This window comes from Sesamum indicum, linkage group LG4 (assembly GCF_026168435.1).
Source record: "Sesamum indicum cultivar Baizhima isolate 11 linkage group LG4, ASM2616843v1, whole genome shotgun sequence".
Taxonomy (NCBI): domain Eukaryota; kingdom Viridiplantae; phylum Streptophyta; class Magnoliopsida; order Lamiales; family Pedaliaceae; genus Sesamum; species Sesamum indicum.
Window position 1 is genome coordinate 1,359,841 of NC_142660.1, and position 11,633 is coordinate 1,371,473.

An 11,633-nucleotide genomic window follows, 5' to 3' on the forward strand; every position below is an offset into this window, starting at 1 on the left:
TAAGTTACATTTTTTGTTCTTATATAGCCACTTATTCACTTTTGATTCCTAATATTCACGTGTCATGATTTTTATTTTTAATATTTATAATTTTTTACAAATTTATTCCCTAATTTATGGTATGACCAAATTTATAAATATTTCAAAATTATGACACGTAAATATTAAGGACCGAAAAATGAAGAAGTGGCTGTTTGCAGGGACCAAAAATATAATTTGCCAATAAAGTTTATTCTCATGCAAACATTAAAAATTTTAAATAGAAACCAAACAGGCCCCAAATAGACCACTCCAAATATCTTAGCAGTCAGTACTCTTTTATGAGACAACAAAGAAATCAAGAATTGATCATAACTTGAAAATCAAACGTCGGTGGCATCGCACAAACGCGAGCCACGTGTCTAACACGCTAGCAGTTGTCTCTAAAGAATTCATAGACCAGACAACTCTCGGGAGCTTGGTATCGAGAATTTTACTGAGTTATCAAGAAGTCTGCGGCTTTACTGGGAAGTGGGGTAGCTTTCTTTTTCATTCGAAAAGGTAATATTTACTGGTTATGGTAGCTAATTTATGTGTCTTTGCAGTGTGTACTTTTTCCGCCGTTGGTTTTTATCGTTGGAGAAGTTGTCATTTTCTTTAATTTGCTTATTTTTGTGATTCTTGATGTGAATGGAGTGTGTTTTCCTGGGCCAGAAGATTGTTTTAATGGAATATCTTTTGTTAGTTTTGAGTTATGTGTAGGGGGTGGGGAGTGGAGTGGTGTTGACACTGCGTGGTTTGTGTTATGATTCTAAATGCGAGATATGGGACCTGGATTCATATTGATGTGATGAGGTTGAGGTTGAGGTTGAGGTTGAGGTGTGGTTTATATGGTCTTGGGCCTGCCACTTTGATGGTTGGTTTTTGAGGTAGAGTTCTTTCAAGGGAATTTAGTTTGAAATTGGATGGGGCTTCCAATAAAGAAAGAGAGTTTAAAATCCGTGTTTGGATAAATAGCCAGTTGAGTTAGTTTTTTACTGCACGAGAGAGATTGCAGGAGCAGTACTATCACCTCGACGGTTGGGATGCAAGACATATTCAAGGGGAATGTAGTTGATGTTATTTGCATTTTCTACTTCTGTTTGTACAATGACTTCTTATCCCTAAGTATGCTAGTTATAGTGTGTTTGTGCTTGCTTGTTTGCTCTGAGTGGTGCTCCTGATGATAAATCATTGCTCATCATTAAAGAGTTCTGTTGCTAAGTGTAAATCTGATTGTATAAGCTTAATGGTAAACTGTGGACAAAGAAAATATTATACTGGGGTCTCAAGGATGGGTGTGCTTCAGCAATGGAATTGGGCGATGCATTTTTAGCCTGAGTTATTTATGATTGAAGAACTGCCAACTTCTGTTGGTTCATACTATTGAGATGCAATTTTGAAAAACGACCTGAGTCTTGAACTGAAAACATTATAGCTTAAGGGATTAAAGAGTATATTGCTAATACAACCTCATATTTTTGGCTGTCATAATTACCTAGTTCTGAGTTTAGCTTTGATAGCCTTTTCATTGTAGATTGAGAAAGGGGTTGCTATCAGCAAATGCAAAAGAGAGCAATCACTCATGGAGTTTGGCTTGAATGAAGATGCGCAAGGTATCTCGTTGTCTTTTGTGATGGATTTCATCTTGCAGTTCTCTTCATTATTTAATCCTCCAATACAGATAAGAGTGGCATCACCTCAAATCATGGGCGTGATGATGTTTCAGAGGTGGCCATGACTGAAAACCTACAAGAACAACTTCATCCTTCTCCAGGCATCCAAAACATTGACATGTTCAGAAAGCATGAGGCTTCTGCACCTAGGGATGCTTCTGGAGAAGTAAATATGGAAGCTTCTGTTACTGCCGACGATGTTATGCAGGCTGGAGGGTTTGGAACTTCTGACAGCATCAGTAGTTTCCTCCCAGTTGCAAGTGATTTCACAGATTTTGAGGACCACCTTCGAAGAGTTCAGGGATATGAAGATGCAGTAGATAAAATTGCTGGAGGAAAATCTGATCCTTCAAAAGACATTCAGGAAGTTGGCAAAGTTCATGTTAAAGACATTGACAATGCTGAGGAGCATGATGCCTTTGAAGCAGTAAATATGGAAACTTCTGTTACTTCGGATGAAATGATACGGGCTGGAGGCTTTGGGGCTACAGATAATATAAGTAGTTTCCTTCCAGTTGCTAGTGATTTTACTGATTTTGAGGCCTATCTTCGTGATGCTCGAGAATATGAAGGTTTAGACGAAGAAATCAATCGGCCTGGCCTTGGCTGGAATAGTGAAGCAAAGTGAGTGATTGCGGTTACAAAAGTGACTTGGTTTCTTCTGGTATTTCTCTCCCTAAGATTTGAAGTCCTGTTCCTCATGGTTGTATTTGTGACTACTGTACTAGAGTTTTGAATGATTTCCTTTGGACATAGTTACTCCCAAATAATCATTCTATGCCATCAAGTTTTGTGCGCACTTGTAAATGCAACAAGTGACTTGCTGCATTTCCGGCATTAGCTTGATGTTGATATCTGATGTCTTTGGTACTGTATTGTCGATGTGAATGTAAGACTTAAGTTTTCAAGGATTCTCTGTACTTCTGATAGTAAGATTTTAAAAGCCCTAAAAGCATAATTTTCTCTTTATATCTGAGATTAGAAGTTGATGTAGCAATTAAAATACATTATTCTCCATACTTTCAATGGTAAGATTCTTAAAGTAGGCAAGCGCATGTCGATCTGCATCTGAAACAGGTAGTACAAAATTTCTAGCAGTATATACATTTAAGTGGCTTCTTCTGTCTTCTTAGAGCCCTAATATTAAGTAATTTTCAACTTCTTGGAAACTATAGCCCAAAGGCTTTTTCCCTCCGGAATATTCTTTGTCCGGGAGTTAGGATTGCCAGTGGGTCATAAGCCAACTTTCTCCTGTAGAAAACTTCCCAGTGAGTACCAAAATGAGCTTTCCACTCTTCAGGAGTGCTATAATGGGGCAAATACTGTTTGATACCGAGATGGGGCCTTCCACAAAAGTGTAGAATTTTCTTGTTTTGTGTTAAAATATGTTCCAGGCCATCTTTTCCGGTGGAAGATGGTACCGCTGAAGATAGGAAGGCGACCAGGTAAAAAACATCCTCCTGAGGTGTAATCAAGGATGTTGAGTTTATCCACCTGTGACACAAGAATGAGTTGGAATTGGATACTGAATCAGAATAGTCAAACCATGTTTAGCGATTGATTCATCTGAGAGCTAATACCTCGACTTGTTGACTGGATAGATCAGGACAGGACCATTGCTGGTATCTTTCAGAATATTTCCAAAAACTTCTTGGGCAAACTCATGTATGCTGCTTCTTGGAATAAGAAGATTTAACCATGGGTGTGGCACCTCCCACAAACCCTTCTCCCGGAGTTTTATTTCAGAGACATGTACTCTGTCCAGAAAATCCACATAAGAAACTTCTGACTGGAAGAGAGTGGACCTGATGTAATTCAATGCTGATAACAGGGTTTCAATCTCCTGCATGCCAAGTATAGGAGGTGAAGAATAAGTACCTTCTAATAAATTTTGAGTATTTGAAGTAAACAATGGATTAAAAAATCTTACCTGATCAATACACTCCGACTCTTCGGGATTATAGTACTTCGCAACTTCAAGGCAAAACAGAATCTTACCATCAGAAGTGAACTGGTTTGCTTGAACTGGGTCTTTGGGATTGAAAGATGATCTCCAATTGTTTAGCAAACCAGTTCTATTTATAATGACAAACCCTTCTACATAATCAAATGCATTTTTAGAAGATATTAGAAGCTCCTGGTCTTTAGTGAATATGGAGAAGTCTGAATAAAGTGCTCTTATCCATTTAACCTGTATAAAGACAAAGATTAGGAGATGATTCCTGTGCAGAAATTCTTATGTCCAGGTAATTTATTGTAAATGTAGTCACCATTTTAGGGGCAGGTTGTAGCGCAATTCTAGCCTGCGTGATGATACCAAACTGTCCTAGTCCTCCAAGCACAGCATGAAAGAGATCAGTGTTCTGCTCCTCTGAACAAGTTGCCACTTCTCCTCTGCCTGCACGGAATAATTAAGATTAGTCCATTCTGCCTTCTGATTCTTGTAAGGAATTCAATTGTTGGGAAACTATTCTTGCCAATATAGCAGGCTGCAGTTGCTAAAATAATTCCGTTCTGACGCAACTCATTGTAGAACTCCATTTCTTGACAAATACTTATTCTTGAATAAGTAAGGATCGGTATTTCAATCCACAATTCTGAATCCTAAGCAGCATACCAAACAGTCCAAATTATCTTTGCCTTCCTATCTAATGATCTCCTCAGGCACTACCTATCATCTAAAAGAACATTTGATATGCATGTGTGGCCATAACTAACCTGTGACAACTTCTAGTTGGTAGACGTTGTTGATCTGGGGTCCATGTTGGAAAGCTTGCCCGCTGATTCCTGCATTTGATAAAGTGCCCCCAACTGTGAGATGAAGATAATCAGTCCATGATTTTGGCGCCAGTCCCTTTTTAAGACTCTCATGCAGAATATTTATCCAAAGTTCTCCAGCTGACACATCAACATAGGGGTCTCTTCCAGTGTGGAAGCTCATTTTTGGCACTCGAAGTGATTCCATACTGATAACAACACCTTGGTATGCCTGTGCTTGGCCTTCTAGGGAGTGCCCATGGCCTCTGGCAGCAACTGTAAGCTCTGAACTTAGACCCAAATCAAAAATATATTTTATGATGGATGAAATATCAGAAACTGATTTTGGGTGTAAAACTGCCGATGGCATTAGATGGTATCTGTTGCCGAAGTCCTTTGCTGCATATTGAACGTCGTTAAAACATAAGTGCCCATCAAATGTCATATTGGCTATGGATGAGTGAACAATTGATTGAATGGTGTGAGGGGTGACAAAAGGGTGGTTAGAAGAAAGTTGCTTTCTGTCGATCATAGAACTAAGTAAGAGAACTAATACAAGCAGAGCTATGGTTCTTGGTTTGAAGAAGCTATGAGATTCTGCATAGAACATTTCTTACAACTTTCCGAGATTTGAAAGGGCAATGTCGAAAGGTTTTTCTTTTTATGTGGGCTTCTTTTTCTCTGTGAATCTACTAAATGGAGTGGTGGAGAATAGGCTGAAGTGCATGATGTGGAAGAGAATTTAAAGGGAAGGATGGATTATAGGCCGTCAAGAGATGCTTGAAACTGCACATGATGGTGCTTTGTTTGCAATAGGTGTTTGAGGATTCTTCTTAGGCCACCCTTTAGTTTCTGAGTGGAGATATTTATACAAGGAAAAGAAGATTTACTCATCTTTCTTCTTCCCACGGTCACAACAAAACTTTTCATTTTTGGTCACTGTCTTATTGATTACATTACTTTTTCTTGGGCTATTCTCGGCAAATATATTAGTACACCTGGACCAGTCACCAGATTTTTCACATTTCGGGAAATTTATGACTTCATTATTTGTGCAAGATGACTCTGTATGTTGTAATGCATGCACTATTTGTCTGGTGGTGGACTATGATTTATGTTGATTTCTTCCTTCACCCTTGTAAATTGCTAATGATCTGTCAATGACCGGTTAATTCCCGCTGTATTTACTTCTGTGAGATAGCTATTCTGTAAGGAGAGACTCCTTGGGATTTAATCAGAGTTGTCGAAATTTTGTCCATATATTACTGTATGTCACCTTCTGTATTGCAGTTGATGACCCCCCACCCCCCAAACAAGAAGAACAAAGAAGAAAAGGGGGGAAAGAAAGAAAAATGGAAATCGTGTGCACATGCGCAGTCAGATTCTATGGAAAAGCATTTTAGTTTCTGTAGGAGAGTGGAAACTTCGGGCGGCCCCTACTGGATGCCACTTTGTTACAGAGTCATATGTGAAGCAGAAAGTCAGTTTCCTCTTTGGGCCTTAGCTTCTTTTGCCAATGTAAGTTTGGCCAACCTAACCTGCCTAATATTTGTTCTTTCTGTTGCCTTTTCTTGAAAAGTAACTTAAAAGGCAGAAAAGATTCTGTAGATTGTGTTGGAGAGCATTTTTTATCAACATTTTACTGATCAATTTGCATCAAACTCCCGTTCGCGTCATATATAATTTGGACCCGTGATTTGTGTTGTCATTCTACTTTAACTGAAACGGGAACTGCATATTTCTCCAGCATCTCGATTCTTTGCATCTTGATGATAGACAGAAATACTGGACGACACATACTACGTCCGACTGCATAATTTCGTGTTTGCTTATTTGCTTCTCTCTTGGAAGCGAACTTGTACACTGTCGTCCTGCTTGAATTATGACATTGATTCCATTTGATCGGTACTTGATTCTTGTCGGTGGACGATATTTTTCAGGGTCCATGACCATGCACATAAAGACTGATCTTATAGTTATTCCCAAGATATGGAAGTTCGGCACCAAACTATGACAGGAGACATCAAAACTAACATTTACTTACTATGGGACGATGATATTATCTTACGTTTCTAGATCTCTCTCCCGTCACAGGTCTCTCTCAAGAAGTCATCACAACACTCACCATGGTTTCTTGGACAACGACACAGAAACCACGAGATTTACATTATCTTGACAGGGATGTCTCTGTTTCACATTTACGTGTTGTCGGGACAAGGAATTCTTTTTGTTTTTCATTTTTCTTTATTGGGTTTAGATGGCAGTGTGTTTATGTAGGGGCCTGGGGTATTTGAACAGGGTGGCATTGGCACAAAATAAAATGGGAAAGTAGTGGATGTGTTAGAAGACTGTCTGACATTGTAGGAGACACTGAAAAAGTTACCTATCAGTTCCTCCTGTCGTTGGAGTCTTTGATCCCAGCATCACAAGGCTTCATGCTACATCACTTCCTAGAATTATTGCCACCTTAGCCTGTCAGCAACTACACTACTCTTCCATTACATAAATACGTAGGTTGTACATACTTGGGTACTACACATGATTCACCCTATACCATACTGTCCAATACTATGCATGGTCTCATAAAGCTACATATGTAATAAAATACCTCAGCATGTGTGCTGCTGATGTGCTAGACTTACTTCCCACATGTGTAAGCTGATATTCAAAACGCAATGTACTTGAAGATAGGCCTGTGCTAAGACAGACATGTACTTGAAGTTCCGCGCGTCGCATCACAAGTATATATTCAATGTATATATGTATTGCTTCCACGTATATATAGATACATAAATACTGATGTATGTATCATGATCAACCTTATAATAGTTTTAAACCATAGGGTCGTAGTCGAAACTTGGGAATTTGCTACATTTATCAACATTAAATTTCATTCTTTCTTTCTTTTTTTTGCTTAACAATGCAAATGAACCAACAATGTAGAATGAGTATAACGCATCTTATGACATGTCTTGTGTTATAGTACGATGTTGTATTATTGCTTGTATATTGTGGTTAGGTTGGGTGTACGTATGATATCCATGTAGTGATGGTAAGAAGATTTCTGTACTTGCAAGAGATACATTTTATTATATTAGAAAGGTACAACCACAATATCATAGAGCCACTTCTTATTATTTTCCGTAGTTTGATTCGTATTTGATCTCGTTTTCTTTGCGATATCATGTTAGAGATCCGGAAAAATTGGCAGATAGCAAATCTAAAGAACAAAAAAATGTAAATATTGCAACAACTTATGCTTTTTGCAAGTTCAAAACGTAAGGAGTTGGTGATGGTATAAATATAAAACCAAGATTGTATGATCTTATATGGTTTCAAATTATTTATCGACAACGTAAGCAATGTACCGTAATAATAGATTTGTTGTGCAAGAAATTAATATATATACACATATATTATAGTTCACCCTCTCTATCCATTTTTGTCTAGACTGAGGTTGATAGGAGCCAAGAAATTTGGCAGCGATTAAAGAGTGAAGTATTATTTGATCTAAAGATGTCATGTGAAGAAGCACCACTCATATTTGGAAAAGAAACAAGATCAATTACCAGATTCACCTGCTACACCAATAAATAAGACAGCATCAATCCCACCAAACATTATTAGCAGGGCTAATTACGCAGCGGTCTTCACATGTATTAATGTGTGAAAATGTATAAAGATAATTTGATCAAAATATATTTATTTGACTTGTAATAAGTCAGTAATAAGTCAACTAGAAATAATTTTGCTGGTATTAACAAATGGGGTGAATTTTGACTAATAAAAAAATTTATTTATTGCACGAAAATAAATTTCAAATGTACTGGATGTAAATTTTCAAAAAATAAAAAAATTACGTGCAATTACACGTTATGCAATAACAGTGTAGGGATCACTTACCAGTATTACTCCCCAAAGAGGTAGGTAGTTAGCCTCATTGCTTGCTACAAGTGTTATAAAATAAATAGTAATTTTGTTAGCTTGTCTCGTCCATGATCACTTATTATTTCTTCTAACTTCTACGAAAACACTAGCCCAAACCTAATTCTGTTAAATTTGAATTAATTATATAGCAAATGCAATATATTTATTGTGTATTGATGAATAGTTCAGGAAAAGTGACCAATAGCAGGCACACCTGTTTTGTGATTAGTTTGATTTGATCAAATTTAATCCGAACAAAAGTTTTCCTGACCCCCACTTACTTCACATCTATTTTTTCCCCTAATTTGCAAGTTGAAGATAAGAACCAATTGCTTTCACTATGCACCTTTACTTGGATATGCTAATAAGATTCTCATCAGACAAAACTTCATTTTTTTTTACAAGAAATTGTAATATGCAAGTTGCAAGATCATTAATGTTCCTCTCATTTTTATACTTTTGGAGTTCTCATATTGATTGTATTGTCAATTACGTCGACATGGGAAGTTGGCAAATGTACTATTATGTCTCACCATTTGATCCATCTGTTTGACAATTAACATAACTATTAATTATACGCTTAATTTTTTTGTTTTACAATAACAATAAACCCTCCAAATTTAAAGCATTTATATATCGTTTTATTATATTTGAAAACGAGTGGAATGCTAATGCTTTATTTTAGAAAATGTGTAGTTCTTATTTGTGTAGATGTATTGATTGAAATTGATGTATTGTTCAATTTATTGAGATGTTGATATAATTATTATTTAATTACCACCTCAAAATAATTAAAAAAGAAAAACTAAAAAGAGAGATGTTAAGTGTAAACCACAACTTTTTCACTATGCAAATTAAAGAGTTTTTACTCTGCCTAACACTTGTCTTTGTTGCAAAGTATCCATTAAATTAAAGTATCTTTCTGGTGTGTATAGGTAGCCCAATTTTTGGGTTTTACATCTTTTATTTGTGTGTTCATACTGTTAATTCCTTTTCTTCTATTAATTATCTACAAACTAAAATATTTAAAAGTTCCCAATATGAATTCTGAAAAATTAAATTAGATACTTGTTGCTGACAAATCCATTTTGTAGTCATGTATTCTTTTTAAAATGAGGAAAAATTGCAATTTTAGGTTATTCATTAAAAAAAAACATTGGTCTATGAATGGTGAAAAAAGTCGGTCTGTTTATGTTTTCATTTTCAATGAAAAATATGTATTTGTTTCTTTATATTTTTAGTGGAAAATATATATTAATAAGAAAATATTTCAATTAGTTAATATAATAAGATTGTATTCTATATTAATTATAGTGTCAAATAAATATATATAGTAAACATATTTTCACTTCAATTATTGTTTGAGAAACACGAGAATAATTGTTTGTTATGATGCATGTTCCCTATTCATTTTACATTCCACTCCAATCAAATGTCCTTTCTGTCCCTCGCTCCGACTTTTGCCTGCACATGCATAGACTTACTAGCCGTTAAGGACTACTGCCGTTTCTTTCCATTCCTCATTATGTATATTGTCAACATTTCTAACTTTTGCTTCTTTCTTTTAACATAAAATGAGTTTATTATTACTGCAACTATACCTTCCAATAAATAATCACCCACAACTAAAATAAAGTTCTTGTTACTAATAATATATTTTTAAGAAAATTCTAAACTCTATACAAGCAGAATCTTGCTTTTAGGCACGTCCAAAAAAGAAAACGGGAACAATAAACTTAAAACAGATCGAGTATTTTTTATGATTATTTTCTTGAATATAATACAGAAAAGTACATAAGTAGTATCAGAGATAATAAATAACCCTAGTCTTTAACCATTCCAAGTACTTTTAAATGAAGTAATTATTTACACGTTAAATAAATAATCACCAACTTAGATACTCGATATTCAGTGGAATAAAGTACTTTCAAATGAAGTAATTATTTACACGTTAAATAAATAATCACCAACTTAGATACTCGATATTCAGTGGAATAAAGTGGAAGGCACTACATTATTAAGTCAAAAAAAAAGTTGCATTTTGCATATTTATCCTTTACTATACGTATACATATACAATTATAATTATCTTGAGGACCAATGATAAATGAGATTTAAATTTCATTAACCTAGCTATATATATACACATATAGTTGTAATTAATTATATACATACATATATATAGTTGTAATTAGTTAAGTAGGCCTAGGTAGGTTGAAATGTTTCCACAAGAAGAAGAAAATGTTGTGATGCCATTTTCGGTGTCCACAATATGGTATTTCTCAATTTCAATTCGTACTCACTTTTTAGTTCAGTTAGTCAAGAAAAATTGAAATCCATCAATTGTGATCCTCCCATGTGCAATTGTAACTGGCTTTTGTCCCACCACTTGTTCATAGACTTGTAAGTTGTAACAAATAAGTCAAGAAAAGTACCAAGTGCTCTACCTATCTACAAGCTAGAAAGGCATATAATATGTTTTTAGGGTTTTTCTAGGGTTTTTGGTGGGTGAATTAAGCAAATTATATGAATGCGACCAAATTAAAAGCCCGTTCCGCCCTAAGAAGGACGAAAGTTAAGGAGACTAAAACTACATATCCGTCTCTCTCTCTCTGTGTGTATATATATATATATATGCTTTCGTTAGTCACTTGTATGTTTCTGTTACAGTATGAAATTTTCTAAATGCATGTGGTGTGCATAAATCAAGAAGATTCAAAGAAGGTACCTAGTGGGTATCCCACCACTAATTAATCAAAAATCAAAGTGAGGATTAGCAAGAGAGTAATGGAACATGATCCACATCTATATCTTCATGCTTCATTTTCGATATCAACACACTCATCATTTTCACGAGTAGTGTCCATCACATGAATGTACATATATATCAGATTTGTGGAGGCTAATTAAGGAGCATAAAATCTTTAATTCTACATACATATATATGCAATGCATGAAAAGCTCCTAAGAAAATGGCTTTTAGGGCACGCCTGACAGAAATCCAATGCCTTCTTTCAAGACTTTTCTGCCTTCCTCTCTCTCTCTCTCTCTCTATCTCTCTCTCTCTCTACTCTATACACACACTATACACACACACACACTCTTAAGGGAAAGATTAATTAGTTGGTGATGGAGGGTCATTTTCTTGCCACATTAGAGCTGCATTAATTTCCAATGGAGCATCTATACACACACTATACACACACACACACACACTCTTAAGGGAAAGATTAATTAGTTGGTGATGGAGGGTCA

General features: G+C 35.7%; 2 protein-coding genes and 1 long non-coding RNA gene across 4 annotated transcripts; 2 read left to right on the plus strand and 1 right to left on the minus strand.

Moving 5' to 3' along the window:
• The first annotated feature begins 311 nt into the window (after positions 1 to 311).
• Positions 312 to 2,663, plus strand: LOC105159855 (uncharacterized). 2 transcript variants are annotated; one of them, XM_011077060.3, is made up of 3 exons: positions 312 to 540; positions 1,542 to 1,634; positions 1,703 to 2,663. In XM_011077060.3, exons 2-3 carry the CDS (start codon positions 1,604 to 1,606, stop codon positions 2,320 to 2,322), a joined length of 651 nt encoding a protein of 216 aa, XP_011075362.1. In that variant the 5' UTR covers positions 312 to 540; positions 1,542 to 1,603; the 3' UTR covers positions 2,323 to 2,663. The 2 variants fall into 2 exon arrangements, with proteins under 2 accessions (XP_011075362.1, XP_011075361.1); XM_011077059.3 differs by having other exon boundaries at positions 1,556 to 1,634.
• Positions 2,664 to 2,679: 16 nt separating this feature from the next.
• On the minus strand, positions 2,680 to 5,284 carry CKX1 (cytokinin oxidase/dehydrogenase 1). The gene is made up of 5 exons (XM_011077061.3): positions 4,413 to 5,284; positions 3,965 to 4,092; positions 3,625 to 3,885; positions 3,275 to 3,537; positions 2,680 to 3,188 (listed from the first exon to the last, which is right to left on the minus strand). The coding sequence occupies exons 1-5, from the start codon at positions 5,059 to 5,061 to the stop codon at positions 2,864 to 2,866; spliced, it is 1,626 nt and encodes a 541-aa protein (XP_011075363.1). The 5' UTR covers positions 5,062 to 5,284; the 3' UTR covers positions 2,680 to 2,863.
• A 147-nt stretch (positions 5,285 to 5,431) lies between these two features.
• LOC110011880 (uncharacterized) lies at positions 5,432 to 7,092 on the plus strand. Its single transcript, XR_002286985.2, has 2 exons — positions 5,432 to 5,969; positions 6,392 to 7,092. It is a non-coding gene; the product is annotated as an uncharacterized LOC110011880 (long non-coding RNA).
• The last annotated feature ends 4,541 nt before the right edge of the window (positions 7,093 to 11,633 follow it).